Raw genomic sequence first — 20,551 nt, 5'->3', positions numbered from 1 at the left:
AGGAAATTTTTAAAGCGAGATTATATATCGGAGAATTTTCCTCTATTGACGTTATCGTAAATGTATGCGATTTTTTCAATTCCAAAGTATTCTCCTCCTCTCGTGAGGGGGAAAATCTTTCGACAGGCCACTCGGATACTGGGTTCGCAGCCCAGGGCGGACCGTGCCACCAAAGAGAATGATCGACCAGCTGAGCAGGCAGTAGTCCTCGTGATAAACAATCACTAGGATTGGTAACGCCATCTATGTGATAAAAATGTTTCGCGGGTAAATTTTCCTGAATTTCACTAACTCGATTAGCTACAAAAGTTTGCCACCGGTGAGGGGACGAGTGAATCCAAGAAAGTGCTATTTTTGAATCTGAAAAAGCAAATATATCGTTTATCCAAACGCGATTTCTATAAGTATCTATAATAGATCTAACGAGTCTATCCAATCGAGCGAGCGACACTGTTTTCAGAGGGGCCACCTTGGATTTAGAACATATCAAATTCATTGTAGTGTTGCCACCCTTATCCGTGACATGAAGATATATTACACAACCGTATGCTTTCATACTCGCATCTGCGAAGGCGATAATATTTATCGTGCAGTCCTCCTTTACTCCCAAATATCGAGGTAAATTTAAATTAGAAAGCATCGGTAATTCTTCCTTGAATTTGACATATCTATTAACAATACTTTGGGGTAGTTCCTCGTCCCATCCTACTTTCTCTAACCACAGCTCTTGTAAAAGTAATTTGGCATATAAAATTACCGGAGCAACCAAACCTAATACATCGAATAAACGAGCTATTGTGGAAAGAATTGATCTTTTACATATAGTTTTTTCCTCCGTCGGACATATCATAAATCGAAAACAATCAGATATCGGATCCCATTTTAATCCTAAAATGCTACATTTATCCGAAAAATCCATTGTCGCGCGGTGCGACTCTGGTAATTGGGCCAGTAAATGAGGAGAATTACTCGACCATTTGACTAATTCAAATCCTCCACACTTGAACATCGCCATTAAATCTGTAGCCAAAGTGATGCCTTCACTTATAGTATTTACAGAATATACAAAATCGTCCATATATAAATCATTAATTGCAACTTCCGCCGCTTTCGGATAGCGATTTCTTTCATCGCTCGCTAGCTGCCGTATAGTTCGCATTGCTAGAAATGGTGAACAGTTCAAACCAAACGCGAGTGAATTAAATTGATAAACTCCGATTTGTTCATCTTCGTGAAATCTATAAAGAATTTTTTGATATTTACGATGGCTTTCCGTTACCATTATACGTAGATACATTTGCTTAACATCTGCGGTTAATGCTACAGCGAATAAGCGAAATTTAATTAAAAGTGTAAATAAATTAGATTGCAAATTTGGACCTGTATACAAAATATCATTAAGTGACAACCCTGAACTGGTCTTTGTACTTGCATCTAATACAACACGAGTTTTAGTTGTTGATTTATCTTTACGAATTACTGCGTGATGGGGAATGAAATATCCCTCATCAATATTAGATGAAGACGGAACTTCAACCCTCATATATCCCTTTTCCAGATATTCAGAAACTACTTCATTATAACTGCAATGCAATTCTGGCGACGTATTAAATTTCCGTTCTAAATATTCATATCGACGCTGCGCGACACGGCGCGAATCACCTAAATTATTAGGATCTATCTTAAACGGTAAAGATACAATATACCTTCCCGATTCATCCCGTTGGACTGACTCGAGGTACATTTTTTCACATTCTGCATCTTCAGCACTCATCAACGACTTAATAGGCATGTCTTCCATCGTCCAAAACTTGGATAACGCATTATATAAATCTACATTGGTTATGGGGCCGAACGTCCACGAAACCTCCGGCGTACACGTAGGTATTTCACCCATTACAATATACCCGAATACTGTCTGTATAGCCGGTGGTGCATTCGTATTATGTTTAGATAAAACCTTATTCCCCAGCAGAATATATGGAAATAACTGTGCACCTAATAAGATATCAACATCGGATGGAACGTTCCAGGATTCATCCGCTAAGTTTAAACCCACTAAATGCTCACATGACTTTGTGTCAACATGTTGTGTAGGAAGCTTATCAGTTATTTTATCGACAACTAATAGACTAATTTTATAAGTATCTTCTGAAACGCGGGATTTAATTTTTAACGCAACGTGTCCCAATATTGGTGTCTCTACTGAACCAACACTTTTAACTACTGAATTATTTAAAGGAATTATTTTAAGATTTAATTCATTACAAGTGTTTAAACTGATTAAATTTTGTTGCGAGGCGCAATCAATTAAACACCTTACGGTTACTTGATTATTTTTATTGTCATAAGCAAATAACTGCGCGGTTGACAGTAGTACATTCGTAGCTATATTACCCGCAGAAAAATTATTATGATGTTTATGATTACGCGCTATTAATGTAATGGCTTCGTTTTTCGATTGACTTTCAGTATTCATCGTGCTCTCAAAATGCAGAGCGGTGTGATGTCGTTTTTTACAAATTCTACAATCCGATTTAGATGGACATTTCACAGTTTTATGTTTATCGCTTAAGCAGTTTACACATAAATTATTTAATTTCACAAACTGAAAGCGAGCATTTGGTCTTAATTCGTTAAATTGTTCACATTTAAACAATTCAACATGATCAGAATGATTACATTTCCGACACCTGTTACGATTATTATTACTTGACTTCGGTTCGACCACAGCGAATGAATGCGTAACTTTGTTTTTATTATTAACAACTTTATTATCATTTTGCCCAGTTCGTTCTAGGATTTTAACATGCGACCGAATGTATTCTATTAAATCGGTATATGTAGGTATAGCTTTCTCCCGTATAGACATTTCGAAATTTTGCACCAACTGTATATCTAATTTTTTCAGTGCAACATGTAATATTATAAAATCGGTTAGGTCATCAATACCTAATTCCTTGAGTGCAGCTATGGAAGACGCAAACCTTTCGATAAAATTATTTAACTCATTTGGGTTACTAGGTGCCAATAATTTTAAATTCAAAATATTGTTCAGATAAAAGGTACCTAGCACGCGTTTGTCCTGATATTTCTTTTCGAGAGCTTCCCAAATTAAAAAATAATTTTGTTCGTTCGGAAGTATTCCCGCAAAAACTGATAACGCCTTTCCTTGGAGTTTCCCTATCAGATATTGCATCTTCTGCGACGTATTCAAATTTTCATTTGAGTGAATGTTTAATTTAAAAGCTTCATAAAATATCGACCAATTCTCTTGATTACCATCGAACGATGGCATCTCGATCGGTGGGAGCTTAATTAATGGTGAATTATTTAATTTCTGTCGATCACGTGATGAATCTTGCTTTGCTATAATGCTTTCGCGTATAGAAACTACAAAACAGTACTTATTTTCGAATTTACTCCATAAATCGAAATTCATATTGTAATTTGAATCCTTTTTCAACTGAAGTGTATGAAATTCATCACACAACGTATTAAATTGTGCATAATATGTAGCTATATTAACCGTTTGTTTAACAAAATCCTCCGAACTTCTCGTCTCCCTGTCCGCAATACTTTTCCCTTTCTCATATAATTCATTAACACGATTATGCATCAAAAAGAATCTTCGATTCTAGTAACTTGATTTTAATATCCTGAGTACTATCGCTAGTCGCCATGATTAATTGTATGTAGGAATTTAAACACAACAATAATTACAAATGCAACCTAGTACATACAAATTAACAAAGTATAAAGAGGAAATAATATTTATTTATAACTTTAAATATGTTAATTTTAAATACCCCGTTGGTAATCCGGCTCGAAAGAACCAAAAATGGTGTCGCGAAGCTGCGACTCCACTATATTTTAAAGGTGGTGCAGAGGCTCTATGAGGCCCTATGCCACACGCCCAAAGGACCAGTCCCAAACTACTCCGAATGATAGGTATGGGACGATATATGCATCCGACAAACCCGATGGACAGTGCAATAATCAAAGGTATAAATCTGGGCTTCTGGAGCACAAGATAAACCCAGATTGGAATGCAGGAAAGATGGACTCACCCGTTGATGACTATCACACGTCTCCAGGAGTATTAGTTGATTTCACTTCACAAAATATATGTATAACCGCCCTGTCTGATATTAATTATCACTCCGAACTCTGATAAGCAACTGACACCACTTGTCAGATTTTACATGTGTCGCAACAATATTTTTAATATGGTGACATTTTGGGATGGGTAAAAGGGTAGGTAGGACATTTGCAGGATTTGGTATTGACATTACACTTGTCCATTAAGCCTGTGGATGCATACCTAACAATCCCATATATATTGCGCGAACACTTGCTACTGATAAAAATAAATCATTGACATTTTAAAATCAGAAATTCCCGCGGATAGATTATGTCAGATGGCTTTTAAATTAGCTGGTCAATATAAATTAGGCAGGATCCAATGACTGAGAATATTTGAACATATCAATCAATATAGATAAGATGCTATAAAGAATACTGAAATATATCTAGCTCTTCTAAACTTTTAATTGATCAGATGAAAAAATATCTGAAATTTAATATTTAATTTATTGAAAAGAGATAATATCATGGTTTATCATCTGGTTTTGATTCTTAATTCTGTCAGGTTATTTAACGATCATATCGTTTTTAATGTAAATATTCATTTATCTTGTATTGTGATATAATACGTAGTTATCACATTATCAAAAAATTATGTTTTCACTTAAATTAATTAATTAAAATTTGCAACTCATCAAAGTTTTTTCTGATACTTCTTATGTTTTTGTGATGTATATGTAAACAATTATTGTTTAACTTTGATAGGTCACTTGGTTGTATAGGTATAGTGTCAGTCGTTATTATTCTATTGTTACAATTGTTGTTACGGTGTGTCAATGATTTGAGTTGATACTTTTGCCGGTGTGTAATTATTTGAGTTAAAATATGTGTAATAACAAAATAGGTATGATGTTTTGTAGGCGCCTGAATAAATAAATATAAAGACTTCTCTTGGTTGAATGATTTAACCAAAGAATAAGTAATGTAATACGATAGCTGAATAACCCACTGAATTACAAACAAATTAGATTACTTAGAAACTGCTTCCAACCGTCTGGAGCCAGTGAGATTATGGCATCCCCAATTGTGGTATGTTATGAGGATGAAGGTAGTAGGCAGGGCGAGGTGATAGTGAGAGGAGGGTGGGTAAGTACCTGGCTATTCAGATCTAGTCATCAAACACGGCCAAAGCCATTTTTTTATTTTACGGGAGAATAAAGTTAAGTAAAAAAGATACAGTTTGTTCTCAGCCCTCCTCACTAAGTATTCCTGTTCCGAGGCGGACTGTAGGTTGTTGTATGTTTGTTTATCATGATTTCCTCATCTTCTGATTCTTTGGTTCCCACAAAATATCAAATAAATGAAGCAAAAAGTATTTATGTTTGTTGTCTGTAAGTTGCATTGGGGTTACTTCATTAATTTAATGATTTCTTCATCTTCATGTTTAGTTAGCCATAATTTGATGTCTTTTTTAAACTTTTCTATATCCACGGTGTTTTTAACTTCAATAGGAAGGACATTATATAATTTTATAGCATGTAAATAGTAGTTTTTCTGGACGAAAGATGTATTTAATTTTGGAATGTTGAGTAGATTTGAGAATTTCGTCCTTGTAGTGTAGATGTGTTGTTCAGCAAGGTACTCATATTTTTCTTTAAAATTGAGTAGTGCATTTTTTTAGTACAGTTTTATAATCCTGAACACGTTAATTTTTTTTAAATTTTAATTGATGGAGTTGTTATGGGTACTTACTTACTAGGATTATTTTTATTATTACTTTTTGTGATTTAACGAGCTGCTTCATGTGAAGGTTTGAGGCAGATCCCCATCCAATAATCCCATATTCTATGCGTGATTGGCAAAGAGCATAGTAAACTTTATAAAGATCATTTTTATTAAGAATATTGCGTAGGTTTCTAAAGTAGTACATGAGCTTTGTAAGTTTCTTTGTAATGCTATTTATGTGAGTGTCCCATCGAAGATTTTCATCGATTTCAACGCCAAGATATTTTATGTTTCTGGAGTGTGTTATGATGGGCAGTGTCATGATTGCGTTAAGTTTTTTCCTTGACAATCATGTATTTTGAGAGCATAATCCTCAGCTGGTTGTCCTCTGGTCGTTAAAAGCAATGTTTCCATTCTGAATGGTGGTGTAACACCAGGACGATACTGAGAGTATATTCCACTCTAGAACGTGCAAATATTCTATATATATATTATTTAAAATAATCAAATTGTGAAATAACACAATTAAATGAGGATTATAACCCGCGACTTACAGCTTGCAAGTCGAAAGACTTACCCCTCGAAAGTTGTTTTTTTTTTTTTGAAAATTTGTTTTCTTCCAACAATTTTCAGTAAAAAATTTCCTGCATCAATGTAATCAAACTTAGAAAAAATTATGTTTTTTTAAGTACATGAATATTATATTATACAGTTTTAAAAATCATTCTTCAGTACCTACTCAACTAGGGCGAAATAATTTAACAATAACAGAAATATCTATTATAGAATGACAAAAATAGTCAACGATAATAATCAGCGTGGAAAACAGATGCCTTACAAAAGCAACAACCAGCATCAACAACAGATAATATTTCATTATTGATGTTAATAAAATGATCCTATTAAAATAACGAAAATCCAAACAATTTGGTTTAAAATAGCAAATTTTAAGTTGTAATAAATATTTCACTAACAGTTTAGTTGAAAAAACAAACAAAGAGGGTTGCATTCGTTCACCGAAAACCAAACTTTTGATTATGTTCTTGCCTATAAAAACAAACCTACTTCATCTGGGGGTGCTTGCTTGGCAAACATGGCGTGCACGATGATTGCATTTAAAATTGAGTGCATTCCAAATTTATTTTTAAATTAATTCGAAATATTCTAGCCAATTTGATACCTGATATTTCAATTTTAATTTTGTACGACCAACTTTTATTATGATTGAATTTTGGGATACTGCGTTTACGTATCCTTTATTATCCCAACATTTTGGATAACCTTGCAATATTTTAAAAATTGAACATTGGTGTTCTATTAATTGATGGCCGATTTTTTTCTATTAATTGTTTTTCAATTAATTTAGGCAGTCTCCATGGTCGAGGGCTAGTTCGACTAGTTTGACTCGACTAGGGTTCAGAACATGGCGAACGGAAGTAAATTTATTGGATTTAAATTCAATAAAATAATATGTAATATATTTGCAGCATGTTCAAGAGTGGAAGATACTCTCAGTATCGCCCTGGTGTAAGACCACATTCAGAATCGAAACTTTGCTTGAAATGAAAACCAGATATGAAAAGCCAAATACTTTCACACCTACCTCTTCTTCATCTTATTTCCCTCCCCACTACCTCAAGTCTCATAACATACCCAAATTGGGGGTGCCATAGTCTCACTGGTTCCAGGCGTTTGGGGATGGTTGGGACTCTTGCGAGGTATTCACATAATAACAATAAATTGGGACTATTACAGAGTTTTAATAGCAATTAAATCTAAATCTTTTTTTTATTATATGAAAAAAAAAATTATACAAGTCTATCGAATACCTCACAGCATGTTTCTCTGAATACTGATCTATTTGCGCTAGATTTTTCATCGAGATATTTAACGATATAAGAAATGCAATCTTAAATATCTCGAATACACGGTCAGTGTAATATAATTTCACCTAATAAATCACAACAAATTCTTATAACAAATGTACCTAACAATGTTACTATTTTTTTTATCGTTTTTAGCATTTTTTTTTCAAGGCTAATTATTCATTGAATGACGCAAGTAAATATTGTCTTAAGTGGCACACTATTGGTTGTGCACATGTAATACTGTTAAGCTAGTCACACACGAGAGATATAACATCGAAATGTTTGTGGGTATAGCCTACATCACCATATCGCTCGCCATGCAATTCCATATGATCGTCAATATAACATATCAGTGATGGGGAAGTGTATGGCCACGCTCAATTTTATGAGATTTATCAGAATTATATTCAAATTTTATCACTAAATTCAGACACTCAACCTAACCTAACTTAACCTATATCTTCTCCAACTCCGGCTCTCCAATATTTAACCCTTATAAAAGATACCCAACCAAAGTAAGAGATACCGTAACCCAACTGGATCTGGATATGTGAGTTATGGTGCTATCTATCTATTAATAGTATTGATTTTAACCAAAGAAAATGTTCGTCACAGGTTATCATCCAGGATGCTACTAATAAAGTATTTCCGCTTTTATAATGTTGACATAACGTAAAAACTATAGTAACCACTTTGATTCATCTTAATAAATTGTCTCTAAACACTTGTGCGGTAGGTACCAAAAATTGGAGATACCATAGTCCCCCTGGCTCTAAAAAGTTCGAATCTTATGTGGTGATCACGATAAACGATAATTTAAAACGAGCGTTAAGCTTTTTGGCTCTGACTCAACCTGAAGAGGTTAGCATGATATAAAAATACAAAATTTTACCATGAATTACGATCATATATCATGCTCATATTGTTTATGCATCGTTCGAAATCGCCCCGCTATAAGACCACATTTTAGAAATAAAATATTCAAAAACTAGATCGGAACAGTTAGGAATATTCCAACTTTTCTCTTACCTTCTCATATATTCTTACTCCCTTTAGCTCCGGGTGCGTACTTCTTGTGCGATTTTTATTTAGGTTAGATCGACGTAATATCTTCTAAAAATATCAGAAAATCACATTAACTCTTGATTTGTATAAAAAGTGGTAGACCATAATAATTAAGAGTGTTATTATTACTCAAAATGAAATAATTCACTTGGTTAGTTTAGGAGTTGTGCGAACACGTTCTGATTTTATTGAGTAATTTATTTTCGACTGCTGTGACGATTATTACAAAAGAGAATCTCGCCGTTCAAATTAGATTTGACTCTTGACTTGAATAAATTGACTTTTATAACATCTGGAATTATAAGAAAAATATCCATTCGATAGATTGTCCAACATCGCGCACAGTTTTCAGTGCCTGTCCCATAAAAATTGGAAGTAGAACACCGAGAAGTCTTCAGATAAGAATCAAAATTAATACTAATGTTTAGTTTAAATACTTGTAGGTACTTGTAATAAAACATGAAACAATTCCCTCTCTTGAAACGATGCGTGATATAAGAATAATATTTATTATTTAATCCTTGATTCTGACCAAATTATTGTTATTTGTTTGTTTTGCCCCTTCTATAAAAAATAGAGAAATTATCGTATCAAAGAGCACAGTTATAAATTAATGAATTTCTCTTATTTTTGGCAATCTATTATTATCCTTTACAGTATAAAAACTAGCAGAAGCTTCCAAAAACATAAAGCATTAAATTCGTTACATATTAATTTTTTTAATAATTTAAGACAATATTAACGAGAGATGTGAAACAGAAAAGAAAGAAAAAAAATCGCATCTAGGAATTGAACTCACGACCTCGTCCTTGCCGGAGAAGTGCTGACAGCCGAGATAATTCGCCCATATGAACTTACTAAACTTACTGATAGCCACAAACGTTATCTTCATTTTCTAAACGCATATTTTTGGCTGCTATCTTTAAGTATAAATTTTTAAAATTTTCTACCAATCGACCGCTAAATTTGTGAAAATAATAATAAATATCCCTTCCATATTTACTTGTTGATGCATGGCCGATGATATTTTATATGGAACAGTAAACACCGCAAATATTCATTTATTTGTGTTACTTTTTGTTAATATGTTAACCCCCTGAAAATGTACTATTTCGGGCTCTCTCTTCGCTCTAGAAAACCATTCAAATTCCCACCTACCACTCTGTACTTATAGAATCTTATAGAAACTTATAGAATTTGATGGTGATAAAATATTGGCACGATAGTATAGCCCTATTATAATAAAATCGGCCTTATAAGCACCAGTAGCTGTTAAAAATTAAAAAAATATATAAAAATAAAACTACTTTACTCCTTTAACAACCAAAGCCATTTGATTTTCTTTCATAATTCTACCCTACAACAGCGAAATTTGATGTAATATGTCGGTAACAGAAAAGCTGCATTTACCTTCGTATTATATTACATACAAGCAGAGCTACTTTTGGCAATAATGTATCATTATTATACCTGTCAAAGAGAACCACAAATGTGTACATTTAAAATCTTGACACACTTACGAAGCTTTAATTAAAAATAACACGGGATAAAAGTCACGTTCGCAACAATTTTGTGAAAAAAATTGTGTTACGATAAAAACAGGAAAATAAGTGTTTTCACGCGGTGCTGATCATAAAAACAATTTGGAACAAAGACACTCGGGGTTACTTTATCCCACTAAAATAATCGCAGTTTTATCATAATAATTACTTAAGGCGATGCCATACGTGGTAATGCAAAATCATGTGTTTTTGGTTTGAAAATTTGGTCGCCCAGAAATGTTTCAGATGCTTTAATTAAATACTGCGAGTAGAATACATCTTGGCCTTTGAAATAATCGAGTATTTTTAAGATAAGTATTTTCATAAGCCCAGAAAAAAATAATGTATAAGCCATATGAAAACTGCTTTAAAGTTCAAAATCTCCTACTTACGAACCCATTTTCGGTTATGATTTTATTGTATAATGTGGAAAATTAAGTTATTTATAAAATGATCGAAAAAAAATTAAATATTTAGGCCTGAACATCCACAAAATAAAATAAAAGGCAATTTTTGGACATGCTTTTTTTCTAGCATAAATCAAAACAGGCGGATGGTGTTAAGCGGGAATTTAAACCTTATCGCCATCTACGTAAGGGTTGTTATTGATAGCGGCTCAATTTAAAATATTACACGACGTAGTGCATCGCCTTAAATATTTTTTTAACTTGATCAGTATTTCGCTAACCGTTTTCTCTGTGTTTCGGTTAACTGATATATTTTATCAGAGTTTTATGTATATTTAACAATACTGTTTAATAGAAATAAATTGTTTGTTATGTTTTGATTATTTTTAATTTTTAATAATTATAACGCCCTTAGTTCTTTTGTATTTATTTTCCTTTATTAATATTCTGGGCAATAAGGAGTACCTACTTAATATGTACTCACATGTATCATACTATGGTAATTGATTCCCGGAATTTCTGCACTGATTATTAATGTGACATTGCTGAATTGACTTTAATATCTCATGTTTTTTACTTGCAAATTTGAGAGCATGTTGAAAAAATTGCAGAGACCTGATAATTTACCCTAAAGGTCGAAAAAGTGTCCTTTTGGTTCTGAGACTGGTATATAAAAATAATATTTAAAAAATGGTAAAGTAAGTAATAGGAAAATTCGACCTCATCTTCAAACAAACAAAAAATTGCCTATACTCGTCTACCTCCTTTAAAATATGAAACAAATTTTGAATGGGTATATTGATAAATGTTTTAAAGGTGTTTTCGGCGGTAAAGTAACCCTTATTGCTAAAACTAAATCAATAGGACAAAACAACAAGGGAAAAACAATAAATTTCTTTGTTACGTATAATTCCCTGTTATATTTGGGCCAATAAACTTTCCTCTGACTTATGTACGGGAAAATATCATTAAACAAGTGAAGATAATATAACAAGCCTCCATTATATAAGTTATGTGTTATTATTAAGCTTGTCCGTGTACTCATTTTAAGGAAACATGGCTTCTCGCTTTGTGACAGGGGTGAGGACGTATTATTTGTTACGTACTTGTCATAACAAATATAGGTATTTACAAATTATTCAAGAAGCTCTACAGCGAATGGTTGCTGACTGCACAATCCATCGCTCAACATTATTTAAAAAAACTTAAAATGAAAAGGATGACTACTTGTGCTTGTGATTATATTATTCAATTTGTGTTACTTTAAAAACTAACCATCAGGCCGTTTCTTCGCAGGGGTAGGCAGAGAGGTCGGACCGCAAAAAAAAAAAAAAAAAACTCGGTCTTGGCACACTCTCCTTGCCTCATCCACATTCATACATCGTCTCATACATTCTCTTCTATTATTCTGACAAGGCCAGACTTAAAAATCTGATTCAATTGATCATGCCATGCTCGGGCGTCCCCGACTTCTGGTACCATTCACATTTGCGTCAAAAATTCTCCTTACGCTCCTTCCTTTGCTCATTTGCTCTACATGCACAAACCATCTAAGCGTCCCTTTCATAATCTTACTTATTACGCTAACATCAGCCTTGCACTCTGCGGATCTCCACATTTTTCACACGATCATATGTGGTTTTACCTCGCATACGCCCCTTAATTTAAATTTTATTTTGATTACATTTTAATTATTTATTACATATAAATATAGGTATATATTATATTAGATGCACTGCAGAAAACCAGCTGAAGTGACACTTTTTTCAATTGAATCAATGAAATAAGAAAACAAAAAAATAATATGTGTAAATACGTAACAAAAAATGTTTTTTTTACTATATTATTCACTTAACTTTCATTCACATCGGGGGTAAAATGAAAGATATCACGCATTCAGCCAATATTTTCACAATAGATACATGTATACATTATAATGTATACATTATAAATTCGTATATAAATTATACGAATCCTGTAAATTAAACAAAAACCATTTTCGGACCCGACAACAAAACTATTACTTATTATTATTTAGATTAGAAATAAATTGGATATTAAAATCTATTCAGTCGTTTGTTTCATAAATATCTCGTTAATTTTACAAATTTAAAAATTAATTATCGTATAAAAAATACCTTTTTCGTATAGAGATTATTTTTCTGGTAGATTCATCGAAGATTAATAAAAATATTTTTTCGTATAGAGATCATTTTTCTTGTAGATTCATCAAAGATTAATAAAAATGTGTTCATATTTACTTGGTATCGCCCAATAAAAGTTTTTCGGGGGTAGGTAAAATGCACTAGCTTCGGGAGCTGATTCTCCGTGATAAACATAATAAAAAAAACTTGAATAACTTAAAGTTTAATAATTTTTTTGGTATGGAATTTCGAAAAAATGTTGTTTTTTACATCTTCAATCGCCTACCGAAGTCAGTGAACTTTACCTCCGAACACCCAGTAAGTATCATGTCGAAATAAAATTAGATCTAACTAACTGATAGATTAACACTAATCATTAGTTTACTTTGTAAAATAAACCTTACTTTTTTTCATACACCAACTGGTAATTTTTTTTTTATTGATACTTACAAACTGTATTACGTTCGTAGTTGGTATTTAATATGTCTGCCACTGTGTGGCCCTGCTTATACATTAGTTTTGCCTCGCATGCCAAAACTAACTGGAGCATAAGTTATTTTATGACTTCAAAGAATTTACTTCACTTTCGCAGTATTGGATCATCGCGTATTGTTGACTTTTGAAAAAAATTCCTTTACTTCTTAATTAATATTCTTCATGGTGGTCTTCAAAGTTAACACAAAAATTACTTAATAAATTTAATAAATAATATTTTTGAAAATTATTTTATTGTTAATAAAGTTCATATTTTAAAATTCAATAAATAACAGTGAAATTAAGTTTAATTTTTTAAACATTCGCACACTTTTAATTTATTAATATTATTTTGAAAAACATAAGTAATCTATGTCATCTTACTCGTATGTAGTAGATAGATAGTATGTATAGACTTTATATGTAATATTATGATAGTTATTTATTTGAGATTGTGTGTTAAAGATATACAGTGAAAATTTCCAAAAGATTAACAGAAATGCATATCTTCTCTTGGATTTTTGAATAGGAATTGTAAAATTGCATTAAATATTACACAGCAAATGAATTCTAAGGAGTGAAACAGTGGTTCAGGTTCTTTATCAACGGTTTACAATCTCTTGGGAATGTTTGATAAAATCACCGTACATAATACTTATACACAGAAATATTAAAATTAAAATCGATATGATATCACAGAAATAAATGGAATATATTAAAAGTATGACTGACTTTATAAAAAATACCGTACGATACAAATCTACAAATACACAATCTGTTAAAAATTATTACCATGCGAGGATGAGAAGCACTAACTTATTAGCAAATTATGAATAATAATACTAATATAGTTCACTAATCACAAAGTAAGGTTTTAGATTGTTAATTATATGAGTTAATAACTTTTCACAGCACACTGTTTTAATGTTTGTTAGGAGATTAGTGTTTGCGGCCAAACAGGAAGCATTTCGCTATGATGAACAAGGCGACCCCAAAAAAAACCGTCACGAGAAACGGTGGGATATCATCAGGACACTCACCAGCCTCGTTACCGCTGCTTGTGAACTTTACAAACTCTTGCAAGTGATTTGGCAGCTTCTGCACATCCTTTTCTTCGTCACCTTCAATCACTTTAATTTTATGCTCAATCACAACTGGTTGCTTTTCTGCCGCAGCCACTTTATCTTTAACACTTGTTTTAGTAACTTCGATTTCGTTTTCGTCTTCGGTTTCCGGGTCTTTAAAGCCCAGTTTGTCCCACCGCATCTTTGCCTTCGATATAAACTCTTCTTCAATCTTATTACAAGTCTTTTTGAGATCATTTAATATGTTTATATTCGCCAGGTTGTCTTGAGAGGTTGATATTTTGATTACTTTGTGATGCTTTCTCTCTTCCCTTTCAGCAACTTTATCCAAGTACTCTGAGTACATCTGATCCCGAAATTTCTCTCCATTACTTGGCGCTGATATAATTGGAATAGGTCGTTCTGTTTTAGTTACACTTGATTCAAATTGCTCATCCATTTCCTGTTGAATGATTGCAATGTCTCTTTGACGTGAGATGTTGTATTTTTCAGCGGGGAATTCGTCATCCTTCATCATAGGCGCCCTCGGACCAGAAGACGTTTTGTGGCTGTCAAAGTTGGTCATCCGTTTTTGATTTTCTAATTGCCTTATCTGTTCTTCGATTTCTTTTTCTTTTTGCACGATATACGCTATTTGGCGATCGTGAAGCTCCTTTGGCAAGGAAGATCTCCTTTTAGGGACTCCATTTTGAAGGGAAGTAGTAGAAATCTTACTACTTTTCACCTTATCGGAAAATGTCTTAAATATTGGATCATCCAAAAGAAAGGCTCTTTTATTATGAAACCTTTGAATTTGATTACTAGTATCTTCAAGGTGAGAGTTCAAGTTACCTGTTGAATTATATCGGTATTTGGTTTGATTAATAATTTTGCTTCTATGATCAGAAATATCAACATTGTTGTACTTATTGACCGTATATTTTTCATCTTTAGATGAAGTTCGATGATTAATCGGTGGGAAATCCGAGAATTTCATGTTTTTTACTGCACAATTAGAGTCAGATGGAATATCCTTTTTAATGTTTGCTTTGTAAGATTGATTAGAGGAATACCTTTCAGATATTTCAAGTGTTTCATTATTGTTGCCACTTTTCTTAGTTACGGATATATTTTTCTCTTCTTTAGCTAATTTGTTATTTAGATCTTCGAAAGAACGCAAAGTCTCCATGAAGTCAAAGGTGCTCTGGGGAGAGCTTTGGTGATCTGGTGATGCAGGCCTTTGCTTGGCGTCTGGGTTGAGTGTCGGATCTCGGATGATTGCCAGCAGTCTATTAGTAGTGCCGGGAGAAGAGGCCGCCCACCCGTCGCCACCACTCGCCTGCACCGGCATGTTATCATCGATAATAATAGACACCGGTGCTGATTTTTCCGCTTTTGCATTTGTCTCGTGGTAACCTCTTCGTTCGGCGTATTTACAATGCATGTCAATCAATTCGCCGGCTTCATCATTAGCCGTGTTCTTCGAACGTTCAATCTGACTCTTTTGCGATGGTGACAAACAAGCGAGCAATGTTGGATCAGTGTACGAAGCTAATCCCACCCATGGCGGATCATCACGTAATACTTTGAAGGAAGATTGCCTCGGGTTGATAGGTGGTGGAATTTTTTCAACATGACAGGTTATTATTGGCTTTGATGTTTGATGTTGTAATAGTGCAGCTTTTTTAATAGCACTGAGATCTGGTAAAGGATAGAATGGCATTGTTGTAGGCAATTCTTCTTTCCAGGTTTCACTCCTCACGTTTTGAGTTAGATGTTTCAAACTCTCCGAAGTGGAGGCTAACTCCTCGATAATTGATTCTCCGTATGGTAGAGAAGCAACTTTATTCAGACAAAGTGTCTTTAAAGGAGTAGGATTATCCATGCGTTGTAAGCTTTGGGTGTTGGATGAGTCCTCTAAACCTGGAACATTTATAAATCTATTAGTTTTGGTGATGGTGAAGGAGCCCGCAGTGTAATTGTCTTTTACGCCCGTTTCATGTGATTCATGTACATTTAACAAATCATCATGCACTATGGCAGCTATGTCAGTGAGGGATGAACTCAGAGGATTGTACTTGGCAGTACTCTGGGATGTGCTATGGGATGAACACACGCTGCTAGAGGAATCGTGACGGGAGTAATCTTTAGAACTATAGTCGCTCATATCCTCACCTGATGCATTAGAGGAGTTCAACTCAATTTCAATGGCTTGGTGAAGTTTATCGACATCGTTTTGTAGGTCGTTGTCGTTTTTAATCACGAAAGATTTTGCCTCATTGAGCACTTCAGTAACAATGGGAAGCTCGTCAATGAATTCATTTGCCATAATGGTAACTTCATTGCACGCCGCAGGTATGGGTGGAAGAACCAGTAAACTCTCCAGACTTTCACTTATTTCTTCATTAGTCGATAAAATTACAGTTGGTAAGCAGGTAGAAGGAATTGCATTTTTGGTATTCAAATTTTCTACTTTCGGAACATCGTGGCCGATATCGTCATTTAATACAGTAGTTAACTTTTCAGTATTGAATATAGAAAATGTAGGATTTTTCGAATCGCTGTTTGAATAGAAGCTATCTATTTCGATCGTAGGTGTTTTGATGGTAACACGTTCATCTTCATTCAGGAAATCTGTTTCCCCGCCATTGTCTATTTCACTGGCACTACTAGAAGAATCGTCTAGGAAAACAATATCAGCCCCGCGCTGTTCTTCAGTTTTCTCAATGGTCCAATCGCCACAACCTTCTTCTACTTCAGATTCCAAAATTTTGGCACCAACTAGTAAACATTCTTGCTGTCTCTTTAATTCTTTTTTACATGCAAAATAATCTTTGTTCTTAGGGAATACATCTTTCGGCTCCTTGGCCTTCTTTTCGGTGATAAAAACGTCATCATCAAGATCATCGTAACGTTGTTGCAATTCTCGATTTTCACTTAAAAATGATTGCCGTCTGGTTGTATCACTAGATTCATTACTACCTTCTTCATCAATGACATCCAAAAATCTAGGATTAACTATTTGCGGTAAGAAATGTTCTTCTAAAGCCGCCTTCTTCCGCGCCCTTCTCATATTCATATCGCTTTCACTCTCTTTATCATCTTTGTGTTCTTTTATAATAATATCTGGAACTTCTGGAATCTTTTGTTCATTGGTACTGAGATTCAAAGTTTGCAAAAAGTTCCTTAAATTTATTTCTTCTTCAGGTGATAATGAATTGACTTCATCCGAATCGGCCTTTTGAAGTGGAATTGTTTCCACGCTCAGTTGACCTTTAATTTTTTGACCACATTGTTTATTGACTTGTAACAAATCATCGGCAACTTCCCATTCAACATCTGACTCAGCCTCCGAAATGATTGCATTTGATTCCGCAAGCTTGTCATCGTCCGATTTCATATCTATTTCGGTTATATCGATAATGTTTAAACTGAGATCGTCATCATTATCGAGACTTTTGCTTTTATTATTTTTCAACTTCTTTTTTTCTTTACATATCGGAGCCATCTGAGGAAACTCTACTTGGTACTTTGCTAGCTTAATTGCAGAAAGAGTATCATAGCTAGAAACGATTTCGTAATCAATATCTGTAATTATATTATTTGATTTGTTGCTAACATCGCTTTCATTAATCAACTTGGGGCTTCCCTTTTGATGTTCATCAAGGTCAGTCGTTTGAGTTTGATTTTCGTTTGGTGATTTGTTTTCGACCGCGTTCCGATCGAGTTCATTTTCCTTGTCGCTAATTTGCGAATTTTCTCCGACATTGTTAACCAACTGACCGGACACTTCCGTTTGCTTGCAAATATTTTCACTCTCCGTGACGGGACCGGCGGCTTCCTTGTTTTTGTTCTTGCGACGGTTTCCCCGGTTTCTTCTGTTCCGTTTGCACTTCCCGCTGTCTGACATTTCACCTTTGTTTATATCGAGGGCACGCTTCGATCGCGGACCGACTCTCGAACGTCCTTAGCGGCACACGCGCGCGGTATTTTGGCGCACAATCACAGACACAAGACGGCCGAGGAACACATTCCCGAGAGGGAGACACCGACCAGCCACAGCCGCCGAACTCAGGCGCACTCGAGACTCGAGAGATCCGCGGGGGACCGCGCGCTGTTTCCTTGTCCCATGGCGTAGGTCACTAGGCACTCTAGGCAGTAGTCACTAACAGTAGGCGAGGGGACTGCGCTTGACAGTTCGCTATCAGCTGACGGCCAGCCACGTGGTAGGCCACGATCAACACAACACAACACCGCGATAACCGCAGTAGCTCGATGAGATTACCGGTTGCTCGGCTTCTCGAGCGGTGAGCGGGAAACACAAACAACAGGAGTTCTAGGCCGGGTAAGTAAGCTGAATGGTTCACGCGGATGCACTAAGTACGATGCGAGATGCGAGGGAGCGTTAAAGTAATGTGGGAAATGCTGGGAAAGTGATGTGTATGCGTATATTGTATGCGAGTGTCCCAAGCGCGATGCGCGTCCTCTGTCCAGCGCCGGTCGCAACTGATCGCCAGCTATTTTTACAGCGCCTTCAGCTCGCTGTGCTGCGAGTACTCTCATTTATATCTATTTATGAATGATTAAACGGGCGCCTTTTCACTGCGCGGCATTATTTCCGATTTATATTTTTCTCCAGTTGAAACGTTTCAAGTGCTTTGTGATACTAATACACACGGCTATTTCGGAATCTGATTGAATCACACTGCCTCAATTATTAAACTCATTGACGTAATAGCGAGCACTGCAAACATTTCCAGATAAGTGATTTAATCATGCACGTCATATCAGTGCTAAATAATCACTTGCAAAAAATATTAATATCTTTCTCGATTTACGGCTACAAAGTTCATTTGATGTTAAATAATACGTGTTTCAACGCGCGTCAGCTGTTAATGTGTTTCTATTAGTGTTGATATTTTTACACAGGTAAACTAAGCACGGACATTTGGTAGACGTAACTTGTAGGTCTTCACTTGCATAAGCTTAGCCTTTATTATTTGCTCAGTAGGTAATTTGAACACAATAAGAATGTTGAGCCATTCTGTCTGTATTTATACAAAACATCATGTTTATAACATGGATTTGTTTGTTATCTGTTTAAGTCTGGTTTATTTGAAAACAATATTTTAACAACTGTGCACTGTAACGTTGACTGTTATTGTTTACGTTTAGAATGAAGGGACGTCCTCCTTAAAACACGACGCAAACAAAACTAATGCGTGAACATCATTGAACCGTAAAAACGAAAGAGTCCTTAATTGTAGGAATACTTAGAACCTCACAGTGCCGGACTCTGCAGTTCGACAAATGATTAATGATTTACTACATTTTATTTTTCATATCTAAACATATTGTTTATTCACAGAGATTATATATTGTTATCTACGCTAGTAGTTCACCTGTGTTGTGGAGGACACTTTTTAAAGGTAAATTGATTAATTATATCGGAAGACTTTAAGATAATTATATTAAGGTTGAGAGTTGCAAGCGATGCTTATCAATTGTTTTTCTTTGTTTCGGACAAAATTGAATTTTGTAATTATTAGGATTTCGATTATTTTAAGGTGCCCGTTTATTGTAAATGTTGATAATACCGTACCAAGACACTCCTTTATTTATAACTACTTAAAACCCGATATAAAATAATTTAATATAGCAAAGATAACTACACTTCATGGAAGACATTCATTAATTATTATATTTTTCCAGCTACTCCAGCTTTGATTCACTATCGTGCTTCAATATCCATTTGCTTGCGCATTATTCTAATATTTAGACATATTCTCCTAAACTATACATTGACTCGATGTTATGACGATTTGAGGCGATTTAAGTACTTCTAATTTCCGATGATTAAATTGCCATAGTGAAAGACGGTCGTTCAGAATCAGGGTTCTGCTTAGATAATTTTTTCATAGTTCTACCGCGAAAGCAAAGTGGAGATGATTTAAAAGTTTTAAGATTTTATCTCAATATACAAAATGGTCTCTTAGATACATATCTTGTTAGAAAAAAAACATAATAATATGAACTTCCAGAAAAAGGACACAAGTATTTATATCAGTATTTGAAAAAGACTAATGGGTCAAAATGGTGAGTTTACTCAATTCGTTGAAGCTATTTTCGACTCTCTTCTTCTTTTTACGTACCATCAATATAACAGTCGTCCCAAAC

At 34.4% G+C, this 20,551-nt stretch overlaps 1 protein-coding gene across 8 annotated transcripts in view; it reads right to left on the bottom strand.

Annotated features, from left to right (window-relative positions):
• The window catches only part of CAP (Cbl-associated protein), a 182,104-nt gene extending 163,224 nt beyond the window's left edge, over window positions 1-18,880 (bottom strand). For 7 of the 8 annotated variants that reach the window (XM_089632553.1, XM_089632557.1, XM_089632558.1 and 4 more), the window contains exon 1: window positions 14,351-18,880. In XM_089632553.1, the coding sequence (XP_089488679.1) occupies window positions 14,351-18,284 (3,934 nt within the window). In that variant the 5' untranslated portion in view covers window positions 18,285-18,880. The remainder of the gene's footprint in view (window positions 1-14,350) is intronic. The other variant, XM_089632560.1, reaches the window with a different exon arrangement.
• Between the last annotated feature and the right edge of the window lie 1,671 nt (window positions 18,881-20,551).

This window comes from Hesperophylax consimilis, chromosome 6 (genome assembly GCF_061612785.1).
Source record: "Hesperophylax consimilis isolate HC1 chromosome 6, BYU_Hcon_1.0, whole genome shotgun sequence".
Taxonomy (NCBI): domain Eukaryota; kingdom Metazoa; phylum Arthropoda; class Insecta; order Trichoptera; family Limnephilidae; genus Hesperophylax; species Hesperophylax consimilis.
This window is presented reverse-complemented; position numbering and strand designations above follow the sequence as displayed.